The sequence below is a fragment of the Colletotrichum graminicola genome, assembly GCF_000149035.1.
Source record: "Colletotrichum graminicola M1.001 genomic scaffold supercont1.1, whole genome shotgun sequence".
In the NCBI taxonomy this organism is placed as follows: domain Eukaryota; kingdom Fungi; phylum Ascomycota; class Sordariomycetes; order Glomerellales; family Glomerellaceae; genus Colletotrichum; species Colletotrichum graminicola.
The window spans coordinates 1,067,204-1,092,438 of record NW_007361005.1 but is presented as its reverse complement, the minus strand read 5'-3'; the positions used below and the strand labels follow the sequence as shown (position 1 = coordinate 1,092,438).

Here is a 25,235-nt window from a genome sequence, read left to right as displayed (position 1 = left end):
TAACGTTATTGCTATATCTTATTTATTTACTTACTAAGAGAAAAGCCTTTTAAATAGCTTTAGTACGTACGCTTATAAGCTATAATAGTCTAGTAAGTTATTAGTAAATAAGGTGTCTAAAGTAACCTCTAACGTATTATCTTTACTACCTAGCGTTACTTTATATTTAAGGTAAAGGTGCTATATATAGTAGAGATATCTAAGTATATAATTTACTACTTTTTAGTAATCTAGATTTAGATTATAGTTAAAGCAGGTAAGCTAGCTAGCTATAAAAGTGACGTCTAGCTAAGTTATTACTACTATATATAGGATTATTCTTACTTTTTTTTAATATTAATTAACCTCTTATAATAAGGCTATATATTTACTAAGTAATAGCTTAGCTTTTACTATAGGTAATAATTTATTATATTTCTTATTTATTAGTAGTAGTTTAGTTATTTTATTATAGTATACTGCTTATAAGAGCTAGAGATAGTAGTTACTTTAGTTATAAATTACCTTAAGGCTAAGGAACTATTATAATAGGCCTCTACCTTTAAGGTAGTATTATTACTAAAAAGCTACTATCTTATTACTTACTTACGCTTTATCTATATAGTAATAAGCTAATATATAGTTATTAATATAAAAAAAAAATCTAATATAATCCTTTTTCTAATAGTAATTCTTACTAGGCACTTAGTAAAAGCCCTATATAGTAAGTCCTTTTTTAAGGTGCTTTTACTATAGTAGTAGTAATTATTAAAGCCTATAGAGTGCTTTTAATAACTAGAAGATCTAGCTAGTAATTTAGTAGCCTAGAGGTATCTTTATAAATACTACCTTATTAATAGTAGTATAAATAAATATATTTATTATGTTATATTAAAATAATTCTAGATTAAAGTAAGTAGCTATTACTATAAGTATTTTAAATAACGTACTTACTAATATAGCTATATAGGTTTCTTATAGATCCTTTACTTATTAGTTATTATAAATAATAAGTCTTACTTTAAATTTAGTTAATTAACTATATTTATTAAGCTTATAGGTATATACCTAGTAGTAGCTAAGGATTTAATGCCTTTTAGCTACTACTTATAGCACTATTACTTAAGATTTTAATGTTTTATGCTTATATAAATATACTATTTTAGTATCTTTAAATTACTTTTTATATAAGTAGCTTTTTAACTATCTATAGATTAGTAAGAGGTATAGTAACTTCTAATATATGCCTATTAGCTTATAAAGTCTAGTAACTTCTTTATTATATACTAGTAATTAACTAGTAACGTCTTTATAATTATTATACTTATTAGGCGTTATATAGTTAATTAATTCTTAGCTATAGGCATGCTTTAGCTAAAGATAGTAATCTTTACTTATTAGTTAACTTTATAGTATACTAGACTATATTATTACTTATAAGCTACTTTATATATAGTCTATAATCTTTTACTATAAAGTAAGCCTTATAAGGAAAATAGCCTTAAATAAAGCCCTTAGCGTAATCTAACTACCTATATATATAGTAAGATAATACCTTTTTATAACGCCTTTAAATAAAGTTACTACTAGCTAGAGATTACTTAATAGGCTAGCTATAGTTACTTAGGAATTAAACACCTTTTTATACTTAGTAATATCTTATAAATTAATTATATAGGGATAAGATAAGGCATAAGGGATTACTACCCTTATTATTTTAGAACTATTAGTTCTTAGTAAGTTACTAGCTTATAGGCTATTAGCTATTAATAAATTATTTAAACTATTATTAGCTCTAATTACCTTAAGTAAGTTACTAGCTTATAGGCTATAGGCTATTAATAAATTAATTAATAGGCTATTAGCTATTAATTTAGGTATTTACTTATTAATTATTTTACTATTAGTAAGTATTTAGCTATTAGCTATTAGATTAATTAATTTAAAACTATTAGTTCCTATTTTACTACCCTCTATATTAATACTTATAAAAGCTATAAAAAAGGCGCTTAGTAGTAATAGTAGTAGAGTAAGAAGAAGTATAAATTTTACTTACTTATATAGATATTCTAGTGTGTTACCTAATTATAAAGCGCCTAGTAAAGTAATATTAGTATATTTAATTACTTTATCTATTTCTTTATTAGCTTCTTTATATACTAAAGATTAATTACTAGCTGTAATTAGCTTATTAATTTATTATTAAATTACTATAAGATTAGCTTTATAAAGCTTATTAAGTAATTTATTTATTAATTTATTAAAGGTTTATTTTTTATTAAATATTATGTTATATATAGTAAAGACCTTATTCTACACTAGATACTAAATATAATATAAATTACTAGATATATATTTAATAAAGAATCTAATCTATACGTAAGTAGTAAGCTTTTACTAGTAGTTTTATAATAGTTATACGTCTGCTATTAGTATATATACTTAGTAGCTATAGGCTTATAGATATAAAAGATCTAGCTTTACTATTAGTAAAAGCTTAGTATACTTATTAAGTATAAAATATAAGTAAAATATTTAATATAGTAATTTCTACCCCTAAGCTACTAATAGCGTTTAATTATAAAGGTATATAGCTATAGTTATAATTTTAAGCTATAGGACTTTAGGTAATTTTATATTAATCTATATATATTATGCTTTAAGTTTAATAGTTATAGTAATTTACTTAGTGCTACTATTTTAAGCCTAGGTATTTACTACTAATAGCTTAATAGAGATTTTATAATTAAAAAGCATATCTATAAGTTACTTAAGGCGTAGGATTTCTTAGTTAGCCTTAATAACTTTTAGCGTAATTAAATATTTAGTTTTTAGTATTATAAGGAAGCCCCTTATTACTAAGTTAATAGTATCTTAGTAGTAACTATATAAGTAGAAATCTTATATAAGGCCTATTACCTAATCTAAAATTATTATTACTAAGTAGTATCCTATATAGCCTTATTTAAGATTATAAAAGTCTAGCGCTAGGTAATTACCTAGTGCTATATTTATAATAGATTTATAAGGCTAGTAGTAAATCTACTACCTTATCTTACTAAGACTATATAAATTATAGTCTTATATTATTATAGTGTTAACTTAGGTTAAATATACTTTATATATAGTATTTATAATCCTTTATAGAGCCTTAGCACCTAGGTAGCTAAGACGCTTATACTATATTATTATATTACTATAGAGTAGTTATTACTATATTAACGTTATATATTTATTTTTTACTTATAGGGTTAGTAGTAAATTATTAGTAGAGTATATAGTAAAAACGCTTTTACTTTCTTAGCTATAGCTACGTTACTTATAATATTTAAGCACTTATTAGTTAGCTTATTCCTTAATATAGCCTATAAGGCTATAATCTATATGCCTTAAGTAATTATTATTTAGGCTTATATCTTACTATATACCTTACTAGTATAGCCTTATAAAGGAAATAAGTAATATAGTAAATATACTATAATATATTACGTTATATATATAAAGCTTTATTAGTAAGCTATTAGCGCCCTTTAAAGTAATCTCTATAGTACTATATCCTTTAATTATAACTTAGGTAGTACTAGCCTAGATATAGTTACTAATTAGGGCTACTACTAATATAATAAACTATAATATATAGTTAAATATATAGTTAGTAGTACCTAAATTAAGTAAGGCTAAGTTACCTAGCTTATAGCCTTATAAAGTAGTATAAAAGGCTACCTTTATATAGTATTTACTATATAGTTTATTTACTATGTAGTTAATATAACTTAGCCTTAATTCTTTATACTTATTTAGTAAAGTTAAGATTACTTATAATATACTTATTAATTTATTACTAATATTATATATTTACTTACTAATAATTAGGTCTTTATAACTTATTTATAAAGTAATAAAGTTATAATAAATAGAAATTAAAGTATATAAAGCACTTTACCTTTTTACTTAAGCTTTATTAGTAGTAATATCTTTTATTAGTTAATTTATTCTCCTTTACTATATCTTTATTATACGTTAGGTTATTATTATTATTACTTCTAGTTAGGCTAAATACGCTATAGCCTACTTAGCTATAATATAGTAAGTTATTAGTAAGGGCTTTAACTTTCTTTAGTGCTATCTTATAAAAAAACTACTAGTTAAGATTATTTTAGTTACTTATTATTTTACTAGTTACTATATATAAATCTAGCTAGGAGCTAAGTAAGCTGCTTTATAAAGCAGTAGTAAGGTTATTAAACTAAATTAATAGCTATTAGTAGTTAGGTAAATTAACTTATACTAATTTACTATAGGCTATATTCTATTTATTAAGCTATATAGTAAGATTTTTCTTAGTAGTTAAGGCCTTTTACTAGGCTTTTACTAATACTTTACTATATTTATTATAGGTATACTTTATACGCTTTTTTTTAGTTATTCCTACTACTATACTAAGCTTATTAAGCTATTTAGCTAGTAATTTATTAGATTTATAATATCTTTCTTAAAGATCTATAGATATAGTAGATTTAACTACGTTAGCTACGTCTTTAACGTCCTTTTACTAAGCAGTATTGTTACGCTATAAATTACAGGGCCTAGAAGAGCCCACGTGATCGCCAGCCCGCTTAAAAGCGCGCGCCTGCGGCCACGCGTGGCTCCACAGACCTTTCCTTTCTTTATCTTCTATATCTACAGACCCATAATAAAAGAGCTTTTTAGCCAATTAAAGGTCCCAGGAGATCACTAATTTCCTTACCTTCTTTTTTTCCTAACGGATTATAATAAATAGTAGCATAACCTAGTAAGTAGCAGCAATCTACTAGCCTGCTTATTGCTAGGAAATACTATTACACCTGTTAAATCCTAAAGGTAGGTATAGTAATAACGCCTTCTTACTTTACTTTATAATAATTACGCCCTAGATCTTAATTAGCAGCAGCCTCTAGTGAATCTGCCTCTGCTAAGGAGAGCTATTTCCTTTACAAGGAAAATAGTTGCTTTTTTACTACCTTTTCCCTAAAAGAAGAGAGGCTGGCCCTAGCAGTAAGCACAGCTTCTAGAAAAGCCCTACCTTATAAAACACACGTTAACCTTATTAAATCTAACTGTAAATCCACATACTTAAAAAAGAAGGTTAACATACGCTTATAACTACCTAAAAGTCAGCTAGTTAAAAGGGGCAAAAAAGTGGCCCTAAATTTTCTAGTGGTATTAGTCTGGCTTAGCAGCAACCAGGCCCACTTTATAGAAGGCACTGACGCTGGCGGCAGCCACTATAGTAACTATAGCCGTAGCTACGTAGGCAGCTATGAGGGTAGTTATTATAGTGAGGGCAGTCACGGCAGTGGGCCAGATGAGGATGATCTGATTACTAATCGGCCGGCGAGTGAGGGCCAAAGTGAGGGCCAAAGTGATGGCGGCGATAGTAACTACGGCGATAGTGACTACGGCAATAGTGATAGCAGTTACTGAGGGCAGTAAGGACCTTCTTTTGGGCGGCAATTGTTACGCCACGAATTACAGGGCCTAGAAGAGCCCACGTGATCGCCGGCCCGCTTAAAAGCGCGCGCCCGCGGCCACGCGTGGCTCCACAGACCTTTCCTTTCTTTATCTTCTATATCTACAGACCCATAATAAAAGAGCTTTTTAGCCAATTAAAGGTCCCAGGAGATCACTAATTTCCCCACCTTCCTTCTTTCCTAACGGATCATAACAAGTATACTTACGTACTTTCTTATAATAGTAGCTTATCTAGCTATTTAAGTACATAAGATTACATAAGTTAAGATTATTTAGTATTATTATATATTTAGTTTTATATATAAGCCTATTAGGTATAGTTATAATAGCCTTACTTCTTACTATATATAGCTATATAGTTACTTACTAGGATATCCTAGTAATTACTATAGCTATAGTAACCTTTTAGTAAGTAGTAAGCTTATCCTTAGTTAAGACATATAGATATTACGTTATAAGTAGCTTTATTAGTTTCTTTAGATATATCTTAAGGATTAATTAGTCTACTGCTATAACCTCTAGGTTAATATATTCCTAGAGATTATAACGCTTTACCTTTACTTAGATAGCGTTAAGCTATATAAACTAATTACTATATAATTATAAGATAGTTACCTTATTATTATAGTTCTTATTAATTATTATAATAGTATTTAATTAGTAGATAGACATATTAGTTATTATAAATATATATATTAGACTATTAATTATTAAATTATAAGGATTATAATAGTTACTTAATTAATTATATAATATATTATATATATCTAGTTAAGATCCTGTAGGAGTAGGGAAATCCCCCTATTTCTTAGTTAGGAAATCCTAGAGAAATCCTGGCTATATAATTAGTAGATTCACCCTGAAAGTGGGGCCCTTTCACTGCCCATTCCCTAACAATTCGCCATAGAGCAACCGTGCCTTTGCTGGTTAATTCACGTGTAATTCCGCCACATTTGACAATAGTTATATAATATAATAAAGTTTTAAATAAATTACTGCTGTTACCTCTATTTTGCCTTAAATTAATTGCCTAACCTTAAATTGCTTAAAACTAAGGAGTTTTTAATTTTGCGTAACTATTGTGGGCCTGTGGTAAATCTAATGGTCTGATTGGCTGGGTTAGTCAGAATGTTGTTATGGGCTATTTTTGCTAGCGCTAACATAATGATTTTCCAAAATAGGCTTAAATCACTGGCATACTACCAAAAGTGCACTGGCATTTTACCGGCAACCCCATTTGTTGTCCAGGTGGAGCTGGTTAATCAGCAGCGTGCCAATGATCTGGGTTACGAGGCGTTAGCAGATCATGATAAAAAAGAAACGAAAAAAAAAAAAAGGAGAGAGACAAGAAAAAGGAAAAGCCGCGTCGGAGCAAAAGGTCCGTACATACCGGCGGAACCATGGCAGCCGTGGCAATATGCAGCCGCGAGCCCGGCATCTTGCTCGTCAAGAAGCCGGCACCGAGCTGCGCGACGACCTGGACCGTGGAAAGCGGTAGGTTCATCAGCGTCGTCTGCAGAGGGTTGAACCCGAAGCCCTGGACGATCAACGACCCGAAAGCCAGCCCGCCCGACGCGATGGCGTTGACGAAGGAGACGAGCCCCAGGATGATGACGGCCGGGTCCCTGGCGGCCTCGACGACCTGCGCCGCGACGAAGGTCTTGCTCCGGCCCGTTCCCGTCTTGTTCTCGGCGACCCTCTGGACGGCGACGACCTTTTCCTGCTCCGTCGGCCACTTCACCCGGGCCGGCCCGTCGGGGCACGAAGAGGGTGAAGACGACGCCACAGACGACGGTGACGGCGCCGAGGATGAGGAAGATGTACCTCCACGGCGAGAACGAGCCGCGGATGTGGCCGATGCCGTACGCCAGCAGCGTGCCGACGAAGCTGCCGACGCCCAAGAACGAGACACAGAGCGCCGAGCGGCCCGCCTGCTCGCGGCGCGTCCACCACATGCCCGTGACGACGACGAAGCCGGGGGATATGGTGGCCTCCGTGGCGCCGAGGAGGAAGCGGACCGAGGCCAGCCCGGCGAAGGAGCCGCACGCCGCCGTCGTCGTCAGGATGACGCCCCAGAGGATGATGTTGGCGCCGAGGAACTTTGCGACGGGGAAGCGCTGCAGCACGGCGACGCCGGGGTACTCGGCGAGCAGGTAGCCGAAGTAGAAGATGCTGCTCGTCCAGCTGTACTGCTGGCCTAGAGCCGGTTGTCGGGGATGATGCCGTAGACGGAGCTGTACCCCAGCGACGTCTTGTCGATGAACTGGAGCGCGTAGGTGACGCACAGGAACGGGAGGAACCGCCTGTCCAGCTTCTTCAGGACCGACCGCGACTGCGCCTCGTCCAGGGGCGGCGAGCTGAGGGCCGAGGCGGCGAGCGCGCCCGTCTCGTCGGCGATGTGGTGCTTCGAGACGGCGTGGTCATCCTCGGCGGCGGCGTTGATGTCCGAGGGAACCCGCTTCTCCGGATCTGGGCCCGGGGCTTCGGCGGGTGCCATTTCTAGGATGAGTCCAACAGACTGGGGAGTATCCAGGTGGGGGAGGGGAGGGGGCTCGGTTCTGGAGAGACTCCTCGCTTGCATGAACGCACGTCGAGCACATCATCTTTCGACCCGAGTTTCTGGGACCCTTGACTCCCTTATCAACACCACGCTCTGCCATAGAAGCATTGTGGGTCGGGTCATGGTTATCGGGGGACACCCGACCATCGGCAACCGGATGGATACATCCAGTGTTCTTATCTCGGGCCGTTCCTCCTCCCGGACAACACCGCTCCCAGCTAACAATTATGGATCATCTATAGGGCTGGTTTCTATCAGTTGATGATATATCGCGGAGGGAAAGGGGGTTCCTTTGTCAAACAGTTGCGGAACCTCAACTGTGTCTTGCAACCGTCTTATACAACGCCTAATGAGTACCTGGGCTCAAACATTTCGCCATGACAAACTTTACGCGCTCACTTCCTGGTCGAAAAAAAGGCCATCATCTATTCCTCAACTCTCTCTCTCTCTTCGGCGAACTTCGGCCGGTGCTCTCAGATACCGTTAGCAGGAGATCGGCGGGGTGATAGCGGGTAGATATCTCCCCCCCCCCCCCCCCCCCCTGCGGGGAAACGACCACTTCCGTCCAACAAGTCGCCGCTCTAAGCCGTTGCACAATTCGATTTGCATAAACGGGCCCCTGATTCCACCAGAGAGAAAGTTCGTTGGGCCAAAGCAGCCAAGGGGCCTTGGCAAAACACTATTGGTTGTTCAGCCGCATCTCGAGGAACTTCGTGGCTTCATCGCCATCTCCGTTCCAACATCACACACGCCAAAGTCGTCTCCCTGCATCAGCCTCGAGTCTCACCGTTCTCTTATACGCCCTAGGCCAACTCAGATCAAGTAGGTAGATCATTGTTCCGCTCGTTTTTTTCTTTTTTCTTTTCTTCTTCTTCTGTCGGACCTATCCCTAATCCCCCCCGTCAGCTCCTTTGCTGCAATGGCCAAGCGAAAGACGGCCCCCGCCGCCTCCTCGTCAAAGGCTGGTGGCGACGATACCGCTCCGGCGACACAACAGCCGCAGCAGCAGGCCGGGAACGACCGTCCGACGACGCAGCTCGGGCGGGCGGCCGCCTTTCTCATGCCCCCCGCCTGGATGCGCAGGATCATGTTCGTGGCCGTCCTCATCTACCTCACGCCCATGCTTCTCGCGCATTGGATCGAGACGTCGACGAAACTCATCGGGCTCTTCCGGTCCTTCACCTCGGGGAGGTGATGCTTTTTTTTTCTCTTCTTGGTTTGCGGCTCGCCGTAATCGGGAAGCTGAATTGAAGTTTCGGCAGGTTTTTGTCAGTTTCTCGGCTGGGTGGTTTGCTGTTTTTGCGACGCGTCACAATGTATGTTACACACAGACGAGGCTCGAATGCGGAAACCGCAATGTTGATTTATCAATACGAGAGGGCGCAGGCGAGAAGTTACAGGTCGTATGCCTGAGTATAATCAAAAGTTAAAGTGGTTAGCTATTTCTCGGAGTTTCAAACCGCTCTACATTGAGAACAACGAGCCCAAAATCAGCCAAACCCTGCCGGCCCAATCGCATCACCATCTCGTTGAAGAAATCGAGATGTGCCGCCCCGGGCGTGTCGTGGATCATGCCCTCTTCCGTCTTGCGCCCTCGCATCCGGCGGGAGAATGAAGGCGTCAGCTTCGTTTTTCTCTTCTTCTCATTTTTCGACTCCTGCTGTGCCGATCCGCCCCCAGCCATGCTCGGCCTCTTATTCTTGCTCGTCGTCCGAGTCGTAGGAGCTGTAGTCGTACGGACCTTTGTCGGAATTCTCTTTGCTTTGATCTCGTCCAGCAACTTGATTTTGTCTCCCGAGAGGCTCAATATCATTGTCTCCTCGAACTGGCCAAAATCGTGCGTCTTGGCCAGTTTGCCTTTCTTGCTGTCTCCCACCTGCCGAGACACGTGTCACTGACGAGACTCCATCGCCTCTTCCCATACCGCCAGCCGCCGGTCCTTCTTCGCTTGGACAGCCTGACCGTCTACCCTCGAAGCGAGGGCCATGGGAGACTAGCGATACCAGCCGATTCAAACGGTCATGGAATGTCCAGCTGTGGTCGTATGGAAGCCGGGGACAAAGTCAGCCAAAGCTTTGAGCGCCGAGTATTTCTTGAAACCTGTAGAAGGCCAGCGGCATGGCAGGCTTTTCTCCGGCCAGGCTTGCTCTCCGTCAAGACGTAATGATCCATTAACCGATCCAGGTCGCAAGCGCAATGGTTTCGACAATCAGCCGCTATCTACGTAATGAGGCACGCACACACGCGCAGCAGCTCGTCAATAGAGCAGCGATGCTCTACTTACCGTTCCAGGATCGACAGCTCTCTCGAAATTTCACTAAGCCGGTCCTTTTGCGGCCTTTACAGGGAATCCGATTTCGTAGTGTGTCAACTGAGCGGCGAGCCAGGGCTTTGTGAACAGCAGACGTTCTTCTTCCATGATTCTTTCTTGTATCCGCCTCGAACGGAAGAGCTCCGGGTGTAAAAGCTCCGCCTGCCTCTGTTCCGTTGGCCGTGAGCCGCCGATCTTGGCCCAGTCGAAACCCGTCACGCTCTAGAACCAATGGCTCGAGGCGCTCGTCGGCCCTCGCCATCTCTTCCTACGATATAAAATCAGATGAACGTGAAGAATTTACAAGTATGGAGATTGGATCGCAACGGGAGTCCTCAATCTAAGCGGATTCGTTCCTTCACGCGAGGAGACGAGGCCTCACTTGACAAGATGCTGAGTCGGTTTACATACTAAGATACTTATATAAGACGGGTCCCTCGTTAAGTCGCCCAGGTACACAACATTAGCCACTCACAGTCGTTCAAACACAGTCAAAACATAATGCTCAGTACTTAACATGGTCTAAAATCAAGTAGAGGTAATATGGACATTTCAAGGTATCTGCCCTATTGACTACTAGAGTTTTATTATAATCATAGAGTTCAAGAGTACGTCTCGAGACGGAGGTACTATCAGCCCGACGTTGGCTGGCTAGCTCGAACTGCCTCGTCATTTCGCGCACCCACGCTCAGGTTGTATTCCAGCCATTCACAGCTTGGATCGTGTGGAATGAGAAGCAAAGCATGAATATGGCAAACCATTGTACAATTTTTCACACTTCAAAAGTCAGACGCCATGCACTTTATGTCCCCTTGCCTCAATCGCACCTCTCATCTCAACGCGGCTCGGGAGATAAGCATTGCAGGCTTTATCTTATGCCAAACCAAAGTTATGCTCTCGGCACATCCCGGCGTCTAACACGGTGGATGCGCTAACCGAAACGGGAAACCCCCTATCACCACACCCGCGGCGCCGGGAGAGATGACCGGGCCGGTGGTCGGAGCCATGCCGCTCGGAATCGTCTCATCATCCAAGGTTCACCCCATGCGGGGGATGATGGGGGGGGGACCCTCTGTGAACCTTCACGTCTCACAATACGTCGCCTCCCTAGCTGGTCTCACTCAAAGAACCGATGCAAGCTCCCTGAGCCTCATTCGATTAAACCAGCATCCAGTTTCTCCATCGTCACGCCCGCCGCTTTCCATAACGCCGGCCCTAACTCTCACTCACACACACTGACACACACATCCTCCGAGTCTCAATAAACCTCACAATGACCCCCACGGAAGACGACGGCGACGACTTCGTCCTCATCTCTCACGCCGACGCCCACCCCTACCCCCCCGCGGGACCCTCCTCCTCGCCCGAATACCTCGACGAGATCTCCGCCATCGTCGACGACCTCGCCAAGAGCCTCTGGCCCGTCAACAAGACGATTCACGACAACCCGGAGCTCGGCTACCATGAGGTCATTGCCCATGACACCCTCACGGCCTTCATGCGCACCCAGCCCGGCTGGAAGGTCACGCCCTCGGCGTACGGCATGGAGACGGCCTGGGTCGCCGTGTGGGACAGCGGCAAGAAAGGGCCCGTCGTCTCGTTCAACGCCGAGATGGGTGAGTCCCCCCACCCCCTTCTCTGCTTCAATCTCCTCCCAGAAACCCCCTTTTTCCCATCAGAGAAATACTCCAAAAAGAAAAGAAAAAAGGGAATATAGACCCCACGGGAAAAGAGGGAAAGCTAACCAAAAACAAAACAACAAGACTGCCTCCCCGACATTGGCCACGCCTGCGGCCACAACCTCATAGCGATGGCCTCCCTCGCCGGGGCCCTCGCCGCCGCCACCCTCCTCGCGCGCCACCGCCTCCCCGGCAAGGTCGTCCTCTTCGGCACCCCCGCCGAGGAGGGCGGCGGCGGCAAGATCCGGCTCCTCGGCGCCGGCGCCTACGCCGACCACGGCGTCGACCTCAACCTCATCTCCCACCCGGGCATCGTCGCCGACACGGCCATGATGCGCACGTCGGCCTACGCCGCCTTCCGCGCCGAGTACTTTGGGCCGCGAGGCCCACGCCGCCGCCAACCCCTGGCTCGGCGTCAACGCCCTCGACGCCCTCGTCACGGCCTACAACGCCGTCTCCGTCCTGCGCCAGCAGACCATGGCCCGGGCGACGTCGTCCAGGGGCCACATCACCCACGGGCGGGCGCCCGGCCCCAACATCATCCACGCCTACGCCGCCGGCAGCTTCGTCGTCCGCGCCGACACCCGCGCCCGCCTCGCCGAGCTCCGCGCCAAGGTCGACCGCTGCTTCGCCGCCGGCGCCGAGGCCACCGGCGCCGCCCTGCGCCTCACCCCCACCATGGCCTACATGGACCACGTCCCCAACCGCGTGCTCGCCCGCTCGTACGTGCGCCACTTCAACGCCCTCGTGCCGGACGCCGCCGCCGCCATCCCCCTCGACCAGGACATTGACGAGATCCGCGGCCGCACCATGGCGAGCACCGACCAGGGCGACGTGAGCCACGCCATGCCCAGCCTGAACGTCGGCTTCGCCATCCCCCCCGGCGAGGGCGGCCAGGGCCCGCACAACCCCAAGTTCGCCGAGTCCGCCGGCACGAGGGTGGCGTTCGAGAACAGCCTGCGGTCCGGCAAGGGGCTGGCCGGCGTGGCGATCGACGTGTTTACCCAGAAGGGCATGCTGGAGGAGGTCAAGAGGGCTTGGAGGAAGGACATGGGCAAATGAGAGCGGCGGTGTCAGGGACGATGCCCGAAAGGGGGGTTGACGGTGAGAGTGTACGATTCTGGGGACAGGCGGATGGATGTAATGAAGACAAAGATTCATGAGATGGGACGAATTCGCTTGGGAAAAACATCTTTCTGCATGGTGCTTCCGGGGCATCAAATGTCTTCTTGGAACCAATTTCAGCATATGAAAGAATATAGAAATAGCTGTGAGATAACATATCCATCACTTGACTTGTTCCATGTGTTATACTTGTACAGGGCCTCCTTATATCCCACGGGCAATATGGCATGTAAGCCCAAACTCGGCATCTCGGATATTAACACATCTATACAAAATCATTTCATGATAGTCTGCCGACCATCTAGGCAACGCCGTGAACCTCTTTTAGGACCCTCCCTCTTCTCTACATCCTCTTGGCGCCCATCTCCTCGGACCCGTACTCGTCCCAGTCCTCCCGGCCAATCTTTCTCGAAATCCACACGCCCAGCCCGGTGACGGCACAACTCATCAGGAACCAGCCCTCGAACCACCAGTCGACGAACCGCGGCTCCAGCGCCCCCTCGAGCGCGTCCCCGACGGCGCTGCCCATCTCCCTCGGCAGGTTGCTCCGCAGCAGCAGCGCCGCACTGATGACGTAGACGGCTGTAATCTGCCCGATCAGCAGCGCCAGGTTCGCCTGCGCCTGGTACAGCAGGCCCGGCAACCACTTGGAGAAGAGGTGGAACGTCTGCAGCACGCTGTTGGCGCTCGCCGCGAGCATGACGCCGGACAGCAGGAAGCTGATCTGCCGCGCCCACGCGATCTGGTCCAGCTTGGGGTCCCAGTGCCGCGCGAGCAGGCCCAGAAAGCGGTTGATCGGGTCCGACGAGCTGAAGCTCGAGCTGGGGTAGTACGTCCTCCGCAGCATCGCCAGCGTCGTGGCCAGGATCCGGTATAGACAGTAGAGGCTGAATATGTAGTGGGGCACGGCGAGCAGCTTCCCCAGCGGCGTCGCGGCGCGGGCGTCGGCGGCCTGGCGGGAGCGCATCATGCCCAACGACGAGCCGAGGTTGGCCTCCATTGTCTCCAGACCCGCGATCTCCAACCGTAGCGCGCGCATCTCGGCCTCGTCACCGCCCATGCCGCGCACCGCGCCCATCATCTTGCCCATGAACCCGCCAGAGCTGGACGATGCTGCCTGCGCCTCGGAGGCCTTGCGCTCCAGCGCCTGGAGACGGTGTCTTTTCGTCAATAGCATCTCGTTCGTGGCATCCAGACCGGCCTCCTTCCTCGAGATGTCGGCCTCCGTGATGGGCCGCTTCCTCCTTTCCGAGGCGGCGCCAAGAGTGTGCCAGGGACTCGATACGGCCGCGAAGCCGCTGAGCATCGCCATCAACGAGATGCCAATGACCCCGATCCGCTCGAGGCAGGCGCGCAAGACACCCCCGCCCGCGGTCGTCGTCTTGTCGAGGCCGACCAGGCTGCCCAAGCTCCAAAAGGCAAACAGCCATCCGGAAAACACCAGCAGCAAAACCCCCCAGGCAAACTGCGGGATCTTGCCCCTGCTATTCCTCTGAAACTTCCACCCGAGTCCCGAAATGACGCTCTGGATCTCCAGGAAGGGGATGATGCCGACAAGCAGCACCAGGAGCGTGGGCACCGTGAAGCGCAGCCCCACCTCCCGGGCGCGGCGGCTAACCAGGTCCGAGATCTCGCTCAGTATCAACTCGCCCAGCACCGTGGCCAGGGCGATGGTTGTCGAGAAAACGGCGGCCGCCACTCTCCTCCTCGGGCTCTTTTGTCCGTGTTCGGCGTGCGCCTGCCGCAGGCTGGGCGGTGCGTGCGACGGCAGGTAGTGGTCCTCGCCATCGTGGGCTTCGTGTACTCTCGCGAGCTTCGGGAAAATCTTTCGGTCTGCGACGGCGGCGACGGTGGCGAAAGTGGCAATAAATGGCAGCAGCGAGAACAACAACCCGACCGTCGATGGGGCATTAGGGTCTACGGCAGCGCAAGCGGACTCGTCGCATGAGGAGCTGAACCAGGGCATCTGGGGCGGCTTGGTGGGGCGTTTGCGCGCGATCGAAAAGACATGTGCGATTGGTGTCTGAATGAAGCAATATTCATCCTGTTCCGGTGGAACTACGGCGTCGAGAAAGGGTCCTTTAGCGAGGAATCAGTGAGGTTGGCTTCGACATGGTACGGAATGTAGTGCTTGAGTTTGGGTAACCGTTGCAGAGCGACAGCCAAAACGGACACATTCGTAACCTCCGTCGTGGTCTGTGTCGGAGTCTGATTCAGCCACATACCACCTGTCTAAACTACCCGTATCCGTACTCTCCGTACTTAGGTACGGACACCTAAAGTACGGATACCCAAGTGGCCCCAGGGTAAGCTTCAGCCACACCAGCCACATTCATCGCTCAAAGAACCACGACCCCACATGATGAGATGAAGTGGCCAATGACCACTATGGGAAGACTCACCGTGACAACCTCTACAAGCAGGAGAAAACATACTGCTGCGTACAGAGGAAACTGTTTACGATATTCCGTCTCTGCTTAATTCATGTCTTTATTGGGTATCAATGCGCGGGCCCACGGAGAGGGAGTGCTGCTGTATCATCCGCCTGAACGAATTCCAACGCGACCGCAACCGCCCACAACCTCGTGCGGCGTCCTCCTCCAGCAACTAAATCATGCCGACGCCGTCGACAAAACGCTCCCTCTAGAGTACCTATATGTATGCATAATGAAGAGCTCTTGAATCGTGGAATGACTCCCTGTCCGACAGCCGTCCCTCGCTCCCCTAGAGCCAATCAAATCAGCTGTTGCTGCTATTTCGAGACACCTTTGACTCCACATCGTCGTCGTCCGCCCCGCTGGCACTAGAGTCGAGGCTCGACTTCCGGTTCTGCTTAAGAGCCGCCGCCTCGTTGGCCTCCATCTTATGGAGCTTATCCATCTGCGAAGAGTTGATGGCTTGTTCGCCCGTGAAGACCTCGAATTCGTCATCATCGTCGTCTTCGTCTTCGTCGCTGTCACCGGCGGCGCTGGCCGGTGCAGAGGATCCGCCGGGATCCGCTGTGCTCGATTGCGAGAGGCCGGATGGGATTGACTGGTGCCTGGGATGCAGGAAAGCGTTAAGATCGACCGGCTTGATGGTTGGGTCGAAGGCTGCCGGCAGCCCCAGGGCTTTGGCGACCTGATGGGCCTCTTCGTCGGCGGTGTTGCGAACTTCCACATTGTACATGCTGCTCCTCTCGCTGTCGGCCTCATGCTTGCCGCCAGTCGCTGACAGCATGCGCACGTACGTCTGACGTTCCGAGTCGTTCTGCCTCTTAGATTTCTTCTTCTCCCGCTTCTCCGTTGGTCGGACCACGACAACGGGGACGGGCGAATACTGCAGACAATATTTCGAGAAGGAGTTGCGCGTGTTGACCAAGCCCTGTAGGCCACCCAGCGATCTTCCTCTCGTACCTACGATGAGCATAGCAGGTTGGTGGATTTGGATCTGGAAATGACGACGTCTGTCAGCGGCTGCTACATAGTGGTTGCCGTCATGTGCTTCTTGATGTGGCTGACTTACTAGTCGCTGAAACGTTGCGTGTAGCTTGCCGCTCGCATACTCCAGCACGATTCTGATGGCGCGGTTGAGGCCATTGCGCTGAACGATGCTGTCCATGACCTTTTGCGCCTCGTCTTGATAGGCCTTGTTGGTGTCGGCAGCTCGGAGCTCCTTCTCGATCACGCGTACGCACACAACTTCGTCTCCATCGTCAACAAGCTCGTCGAGCAGCCATTGCAACGCATAATCGGAATAGGCGTGTTCGTCGACGCCTACCATGAAGGTGCGCGATCGTCGTTGCGCCTGGTAACCCTTGTGTCGGACATCGAGCGTCAGCGAGAGCGTGTTGTTCTTAGTTGCCTCGCCCAGCGGCAGGTTGTCGAATGCGACATGTGACTGGAATCTGTCCGACACAGAAGTTTGAGTTAGCGTTGCCATTAAGTAATGTTTTTTCAAAAGAGTTGGCGATTAAAACCCGCAAAGAGGCAAACGAGATGATATGTGATAAATCAGAGAAGTGCAATGGAGAGGCGAGAACGCGAAGAGACCACTGGTCAAAGTCAGGGGGGAAAGAGGTTGTAGTTTGGCAGGAGGCAGCCTGGAATCAGGCCAGCGGGCGGGCGGGCGGACGAGTTGCGACAGCAATAACAGCGATTTCCCGCTTTCTGCGGGGACGTCACGATTCCTCCAGGCCCAGGGTGGCTGTGGGGATCTTTCGACGGGCGCTTTAGGTGCCTTTTTTTGGTATGGTGCCTCGCCCAGCTCCCGTCCGCATGGCTTTCTTTGTGAACAGCCCACGAAAGAGGTACAGACGCATGCGGCGGGGTAGTGGGGTAGCGAAGTGTAGCGCCGGCGAATGGCAGTGCATATTGAGCCAAAGAGGTTGCTGTCGTGTGAGGACCGATGGAAGGCTGCATCTGGGCCCGGTGCGAATTCCATGTAAACACAGAGCGCTTAGTGAGGTGCCCGGCGACAAAAGAAGAGGATGCCCGGGTAATGCGTGCTGGCGAATGAAGGGGGTCCATCACGGCGACGCTGTCATCACCGAGGTCGCCATCATAGAAAAGTCGAATTCGTCGCTGGTCGTGCGACTCCACCAAAACATCGGTCCAGGCGCTGAAGACAGCACCCCCTTCCTATCCCACGGTCCTTATATGCAGCTCCCCCGCATCCAATGCGCATCTGCGTGGCCTTTGACAGCCGTCGGGTGGGGACGAAGCGGCGGCATTCCGGAAAGTCATCGTCCACTGGGCACTGCGCAAATTGGGAGGTCGCAGTGCTGCAGGACAGCGGGCGATTCGACAGCTTAACCGGTGTGTTCCGATAATTGCAAAAGCTGCAGAATCGACGCACGTAAGGAAAGTGCAGGGGGGGCGCATATATAGTAGACTGTCACCCCATAGCTACACTGTAGACAAGCTATCCGCTTTCCTGGTAACGTACTTACGTCCCATCGGTCTCTCAGGCGTCAAAGTCTCGACGCCTTGCGAGACACGACGATGTGGTGCACGAGGCATGACATTCGCAGATTGAGTGCTTGGTGAGAGGACACGAGAGGATGGGAAAATAAACGAGCCTCAACAAAGAAAAGGCTATGCTTACCTTTCAGGAGGAGGTGACGATGCTCGGATACGTTCCTTGCCCGTCTTCTTCTGGTTGCCCTGCGGCAATGATGGATTCCGCGGCGGTGCGAAAGCAAGCGATGCAGCCGATGACCCTCTAGGTCTCCCTACATGGGACTCTGTCCTCGACGATTCGGCTGAGAAGCTCCCCGATGCGCTCACCGGGGAAGGGCTTGCATAGCTCGAAAGCGTCGTCACGCGGCTCAAGGGCTCTGCATCAGCGGCGTTGGTGTTGTCTTCTTTCTTGGGCGGTTGCGGCTCAATGGAGAAATAATCCGATTTGGGCGTGTCCGAAGGCTGTGCCGGTGTTTTGGGCGAGATGTCGGATCCAGGACTCTCGATGTCAAGCATCGACCGTGGGACGGGACCCGCCATTGTGTGTCGACGCTGCGGCGTAGGTTGCGGATCCCACTGGGTTTTCGGAAAGGTAATTCTTGGTGGTGGTGGTGGTGGTGTTGAGAGAGTATCTTTGCTGTCCTTGCTCTTCTTCTTCTTTTTGCCGCTTTGCGAAAGCAGGAATACGCTGCGCCAGTTTTCCGAGGGCCTCATTGAAGCCTCTGAGATTGCTGTGTGGCCGGTGTCAGCATGGGGACGGCAGGCAGGCAAGCACGCAGTGGACGCCAGCAGAAGCCAGAACGAAGCAAGTACGGCAGCGGAAAGTTCGTCAACGGGAAGGGCGGGGGTAATGTGCCCTGGAAAGAACTGCAAAGCGATGTGCAAAAGCTCAAACGTGTTTTGCGTGCGCAAGTGGTTGGTGGTGGACTGACTACACCGTCTAGAGATGGAAAAAGGGCGTCGTCTGCCGGCTCGGGAGGGCGTATCGAATGGTAGACGGTCAGAGCGCTTTGTCGTTGAGTGTATTGTGTGGAAGGCTCAATAATAGTGTGAAGTATCGATGGGCGTATAAGAGGCGGTATGGGTGGTACGAGTGGTATGAGTGCAGGGGAATTGAATGTTTATGTTTCCTCGCATCGACAGAGATGAACGGCCCTCGGTGCGCACGATGCTGATTCGGGGTGTGTCGTTTTCAAGGTTGCAAGTAGGGGAGAGGCGGGTGGAAAGAGTCGGTTACTTGAATCAAAAGAAATGCCCAGCAAAAATACCAACTAGGCAATGTTGGCAAGCGCGGACGGTGATTTTTTTATGAGAAAGATGTGGCTCTCTTATTGAACAAGAGAAGCAGCGTAGGAGGCTGTTCCGCCAAGGCTTGCCGGTGCTTCACAAGGCACAGAAAAGGCCGAAGATGGTGTTGTTGTTGACGAAGGCGAGGAAACGGGTCGTGTGGCGTAGCGTCGGCGCCAGTTTGAGGGTCGAGTGTCTTGGTGACGGCAGACTGGAGGGGTGAACAGCTGATGTTTCTTAGTCGAACGGGTATACCAGCCGCGCTCCAACACGGGGTGGTAAAGATGGGGGGGAGGTTGAGCTTGGGTCGCGGATGGGAAAGAGGTACAGTACAGCACGATGGCGAAGAATCGATGGGAGAGGCGCTCTGATACTCTCTATAACAAATTCGTGGTGGCGGCCTGTGAGCAACAGGATGCGGGGGGAGCGTGAGAATGTGTGTGTGCAGTGTGAACTGGGGGTAGAACAGTGAGATGATGAGACTAGACGGTTTTGGCGGAAAGGATGTCTAGAAATAGGGTTGAAGGGGCAAGGCGTGCGTCGTTGGGTGATGATGCTGTTTTTTTCTTTTCTTCTTCTTCTTCTTCTTTCCCCAATAGACTTCGATGCCGGTATGGAGAGACAGGCAACGAACCGGAGGATGCGAAGGGGGAGTTGCTCTGGTCTAAGTACCAAGTACAGGTCCCAGTGTGGTTTGCTGTGCTGCGCAGTGCTCCGCAAAGTTCCAGCAGTCGGACCCTCCCAGCATGGAGCTTATGCAAAACTTGGGCGTGACGCACAGGTCAAGCTGTTAAGGGAGAAGGAGAATTGGGAGACACAAGCAAGACAAGCAAGCAAGCAAACGAGCAAGCAGGGCAGGGGTCGTGGTGGATGCTGCTCTCTCTCCGGACTTAGGCCTAGCCTGGCTTTCGGATTGGTATGCGGTGGGCGATGGGCGGTGGGCGGTACGATGGACAGGAAAGAGAATGGGAAGACCTTGAGGAGGCAAGGACGGGCCCGGTGCAGGTGAAGAGTAGGCCGGAAGGAGCAACATGGGTGGGGTGGCTAGCACCCAAGAGAAAGGCTATTCGATCATGTCCGTCCGATATGAGACTTACGTGTGCAGCAAGGTTTGCGGGTGGACTATGTACCCCCTCATGTCGGTTTCTGTCATTTCCTGATTTTATTGTTGCCCACCACTGCTGCATTCTTTATATGTCAGAATGAGTACCTGTGCCTACAGAAGAAGTAGCCATAAGGCAGCAGCAGTATCATATGACTAAGCTGGATCTGCGTTTGATCTTGCTAGGCATCTCATCTGGCAAGAAGACATTGTCTGCCTGCCTCCTGCCTTTTGTTCAAGAACAGGCATCTCAGCTGAACACAAGCAAGGAAAGGAAAGGAAAGGAAAGGAAAGGAAAGGGCGAGCGAGGTGAGTGGTGAAGTGGAGCTGAGGTGAGAGTGGAAGGTGGGAGCTAGGGCCATCGCAAGGCACCAGCTGCGCCAGCTGCACTTTCCGGTTCACCATGGTACCTTGCCTTGCCCCACCTGATGTCGCTGAGGTGGTGGGTTGCAACTTTCGTTTGGAAGGAGCGTAGAACCTGCCTCCCTTCCATAGCGGCAGATCAACTCTCGAGTCGAGTTGCTAAGGCTATTATTGGTGGTGGTCCGCGCCCTCCTACCGATTCCCAGGATAAACTTGCTTCATTGACACATGTCGAGTAGAAGCAGCCGCATACATACCATCCTTACAGCAAGCCTTCTCCCAACCATGTCAATTACGGATACGGACAGATCCACGACAACCATGCCTCCAGGGCCCTTCCTCGCCACAGCGATGCCAGCCTTAGTGAGCCGAGAGCGCCAGACCTCCCCCCCAAAATAAACCCGAGGTCATGATCCAAAACTTGCCAAGACCACATCAACTACCGAACCCAATCATGCTCCGTCTCTAACACGCCTCTAATGTCTCCGTCGGGCTCTAATCCCACATTTTACACCACCTCCTTCACAACTTTCAAGCTTCTCTGGTCCCGTCTTGATCTCTTTGCTACCTACACTACAGCATGCACGGCCTTGAGCGATTAGCTTTCAACGACAGAGTGTACTGCATAGTATATGCTTGCCCGCCACTACACAGCAGAAGACGGCTCGTCAGATATGGCTCTGAACGGACGAACTGGCCGGCGCTGGTCGCCCGCTCTCCGTTTGTTATCTGCTGTACGCCCGTGTCATAATCCTGCAGTGACATGACATGATCGCCGAGCAAGTGGGTGTGCAGACTCCTCCGTCAGTGGTTCCCTACCTATGCTCACCTCGTCTTCCCCTCAGACGTCCTGGCGTGTATTACTCCCATGCGTACATGGCTCCTGACAGAACTCTCCCCATGCCGCGACCCCCTGTCGTACCTGGTTTAGGGCTCGCAAGACAGTATTCCAGACGCAGAGTTCACCGCTGTGGCCCATCAATCTCGTCAGTTGTCCTTTGGAAATCATCCCACGATTCCCACGATCCCCATCTTACTTGTTACCCCCTAAAAAAAACATCCCACCAGCGTGGATGGCGGCACACGGCAGCATGCCGCGCCAAGATGATTATCGCCGCCGGAGGGGTCTCCCAAACGGTACGCCCATCAGCAGCAGTCCGTTGCCTTTCATGCATGCACATTAACGTCTGCCCAGCCGGCCTGCAACCTTTTGCTCAACTCATCGCAACTTCATCCCTCCCTCTTGTTTCTCTTGGCCACTCGTTCACCTCCAACTAGGTCTTGGCAAACCACACAGGCGTGGCGGCCAATCTTCCCCGTTCCCAGGATAGGGGAGTCTGACTCTGAGCCTGGCTCGAGTCGGTGTGTGTATGTGTGTACGCGCGCGCGCTCGCGCCCTAGGCTGCTTTCTTACTTCCGACCTTGCTTCTCCTCATTTCTTCTCGTTAATGAGATGCCCATGGGCCATACCACACTCGTCGCTGGGCCCTGGTCCGCAGCTTCGCAACCTAGCCCGTCCCATCCACACTTCGTGCCCAACGCCAAGACGCTGCCAAGCCATAGGTATCTTCACCTTTCCTTACAAACACAGCATGGTCCAACGCCTGGCTTGGTGTACTTGACCCAATTCCGTATTGGAGCTGGCGGGAGCGCCTACGTCCCACTGTCTTTCTTTCGGCACGCGAGTGTCTTGGCCATGACCCATCCATGTTGCAAGGAGCTGTCTTGGTCGCTGGGGTGCGGTTTTGAGGGGTCGGTCAGATCACGTTGCACGCTACAGAGTACGAGAGAGCACAGGCGAGACAATCAATGATGTAGCCCCGAGAAGGGAATCACGGAGAGCCAAAAAAGGGATGCGTTTCCAAGACACCAAGCCGGCAGACACAAGCGGTCGGGAAGAGAGGCAGCCCATGCCAAGCAGCGGCGACGACGACGACGACAGTCGGCAACCGACATCTCTTGAGCTTTTCCATGGAATTCGACCACGCGTTGTAAATTGCCATGATGCCATTCGCAGCCCGCCGTCCCGATCTTCCGGCGTTGCTTTTTGTCGTCGACAATTCTCCGGTCTGGGATGTATCACCTCTCGCCGGCATCATGGTCACCATGGCAAGACTCACCGCCGTGTGCGTCCTGCAGTCTCACCGAAACAAAACGCCGCAAGGTTTTTTTTTTATTCTCGAGCTTGATTGATGGACCAGCCATATCGCCCATCCGAACCACGAGGCCGGCGGGGACCCGTGCTCGCTTCCCGTTTGTCGAATCTCAGCTTGCTTTCGTTGGTCAGGAATGACAACCTTGACAGTTGATAGTCAATTCTAAGCTTGAAAGGGTAGCTTGCCTGCTTCCTTCTCCCCTCCCCCACCGCCACTGTCGATTGGCGGGACGAATAACCGAGAGCCTCCAAAGATAACGATTCTCCTGGAGGCGGAACTGGTCGTCGACGACCAGACAGCCCGATCAAAATTACATCGCCGCCATGTAAGATGAATGTCTTGCCGTTTCTTGCCGTCACGCATGGCGGTCATGTCCAGAACCCGATGCGGTGTGAGACCTATCTGTGTGCCCTATGGCCTGCGTCCAAGCCGGAGTCTTGCGGCACGCAATCAGCCACCTCGCCAGTGCGACCTCTTACCTGCTTACTCGGTGCAGCGTCCCTATCTGAAAGACAACCTGCACCTACCAATACCAGCGCCCTCATGCCGGCCAAGTCGACAGATTGTATGGACAACTGCAACCACATCTGCTAGTCCCACGATCGGTTGCGTAAGTTCAAGCGTAATCATCTGCAATGGCTAGCGTGCATGCCGAAATGCCTACGATAGCCGAGCAACGACCGTTCATCGACCGTGTCACCATGCTCATCCGTCCGGCGGCATCCCAGCAGTTGGTGCCGAGAGGGGATACGGATTGGTCCCGGGACAAGAGACCGACGTCAGGCGCAACCCGTGATGTTTGATATCCAGGCTCTCCAACGCACACCTTCAAAGACGCCAACAGGTCTTGGCAATTCCAAGACTCGCAGAGAAGGGCACACGCATGCACACAGGGCGGAATTTGACTCGCAGAGAACTCAGCCAAGACTCTAGGTGCACAGCTCCGGGCCAGCTAAGAAGAATAACGTGAGACACCGGCGAACGTTAAACAAACTAGCCTCGCACATGCCCCGTGGCTACCCATATTGGCCTGGGGGATTTGGAAAGTCACACACACACACACACACACTACTCCAGCGGTCCATCCCGTACCCGTCCCCGGCCGACCGACCATTTCCCCGGTCTGCCGTCGCGGCGGCTACTACGGCAATGCGTGAAACGGAACCTGTTCCCCCGCGGGATCCGCTCAATCTTCGTCACAGATAAATCATCGGATAATATGTGGGATGTCTTGGGTAACTGCGAGAAATCCAGCGTCCTTTTTTCCCTTGCCTACCTAATCGTTTCGATACCAACATCCCCCTCTCCCCTCATCGACATGCCGATGTGGGCCAAGATAGCCCCTCATTATCCATCACTCTCCATCTGCCGTATCTTCTTATGTATATATATATATATTGGTCTTGGCATTTCCACAAAGCACAATGTAGATCTGAACCTTAAGCTTGTCGAGCATACAACGTTGCATGCAATCTTTCCCGGATAAACGTGCCTAGACGCGTGTTCATTCACAGTACTCCGTAATTTTCGATACATTCCCGCGCTTCGCGGCGGGGGCAGAGGGGGGCGGGGAGGTTGATCAGCGTCAAGGGCGTACCTATCGCGAGAAACGACAAAGACGGGCGGCAAATGCCTTTCCCACTCTGCTTTTCCCTTTTCTTTTCTTTTCTTTTCTTTTCTTTTCTTTTCTTTTCTTTTCTTTTCTTTTCTTTTCTTTTCTTTTCTTTTCTTTTCTTTTCTCTCCTTCCCCCCCAACCCCCCCCTTCACCCCCCCTTTTCAGAAAGACGCGAGGCAAGGTATCTGATAAGACTGTTGTGGCTTGCTGCCGGGCAAAAACTCTGGCTTCTACGGACAGGCGGGCCGGCCTGGCCGGCTGCCTACTCAGTCTTACCGATTTTGGGTTTTCGACACTGATATTTTTGCTTGCTTGCTTGCTTTTCAACCCTGGGCCACTTCACTTCAGCTCTCGGCGTCCGCAACGTACCTCCCCGTCCAGTCCCTGCAGCAAACTGCACGGTGGTGCCTTGAAGAAGAAAGAAAGAAAGAAGAAGAATAAAAAAGCTTCGGTTGGGCATCGTACTTATAATTCTAATTTATTTCCCTTTGGTTCACTTCATCCCGCCCCCAGCCGAACCAGGTCCAGTGTTCCAGGAAGCAAAGACGCCTGAACGCCGTAACAATGCGAGCATCCCTCTGCCGGGGCCCTCCCATTCTCTTCCCA

The 25,235-nt window shown here is 49.0% G+C and overlaps 6 protein-coding genes across 6 annotated transcripts; 2 read left to right on the top strand and 4 right to left on the bottom strand.

Moving 5' to 3' along the window:
- Window positions 1–6,711: 6,711 nt before the first annotated feature.
- Window positions 6,712–7,987, bottom strand: GLRG_00278 (uncharacterized protein; the record flags this gene model as incomplete). The annotated part of the gene is made up of 4 exons (XM_008090963.1): window positions 6,712–6,771; window positions 6,881–7,225; window positions 7,254–7,674; window positions 7,731–7,987. The coding sequence occupies 4 exons, from the start codon at window positions 7,985–7,987 to the stop codon at window positions 6,712–6,714; spliced, it is 1,083 nt and encodes a 360-aa protein (XP_008089154.1).
- A 982-nt stretch (window positions 7,988–8,969) lies between these two features.
- On the top strand, window positions 8,970–9,245 carry GLRG_00277 (uncharacterized protein; the record flags this gene model as incomplete). The annotated part of the gene is made up of 1 exon (XM_008090962.1): window positions 8,970–9,245. The coding sequence occupies one exon, from the start codon at window positions 8,970–8,972 to the stop codon at window positions 9,243–9,245; it is 276 nt and encodes a 91-aa protein (XP_008089153.1).
- A 240-nt stretch (window positions 9,246–9,485) lies between these two features.
- GLRG_00276 (uncharacterized protein) lies at window positions 9,486–10,037 on the bottom strand (the record flags this gene model as incomplete). Its single annotated transcript, XM_008090961.1, has 2 exons — window positions 9,486–9,926; window positions 9,975–10,037. 2 exons carry the CDS (start codon window positions 10,035–10,037, stop codon window positions 9,486–9,488), a joined length of 504 nt encoding a protein of 167 aa, XP_008089152.1.
- A 1,597-nt stretch (window positions 10,038–11,634) lies between these two features.
- Window positions 11,635–13,102, top strand: GLRG_00275 (amidohydrolase; the record flags this gene model as incomplete). Its single annotated transcript, XM_008090960.1, has 3 exons — window positions 11,635–11,977; window positions 12,125–12,380; window positions 12,409–13,102. 3 exons carry the CDS (start codon window positions 11,635–11,637, stop codon window positions 13,100–13,102), a joined length of 1,293 nt encoding a protein of 430 aa, XP_008089151.1.
- Window positions 13,103–13,508: 406 nt separating this feature from the next.
- Window positions 13,509–15,131, bottom strand: GLRG_00274 (uncharacterized protein; the record flags this gene model as incomplete). Its single annotated transcript, XM_008090959.1, has 1 exon — window positions 13,509–15,131. The coding sequence occupies one exon, from the start codon at window positions 15,129–15,131 to the stop codon at window positions 13,509–13,511; it is 1,623 nt and encodes a 540-aa protein (XP_008089150.1).
- A 773-nt stretch (window positions 15,132–15,904) lies between these two features.
- Window positions 15,905–17,086, bottom strand: GLRG_00273 (universal stress protein family; the record flags this gene model as incomplete). Its single annotated transcript, XM_008090958.1, has 2 exons — window positions 15,905–16,594; window positions 16,670–17,086. 2 exons carry the CDS (start codon window positions 17,084–17,086, stop codon window positions 15,905–15,907), a joined length of 1,107 nt encoding a protein of 368 aa, XP_008089149.1.
- Between the last annotated feature and the right edge of the window lie 8,149 nt (window positions 17,087–25,235).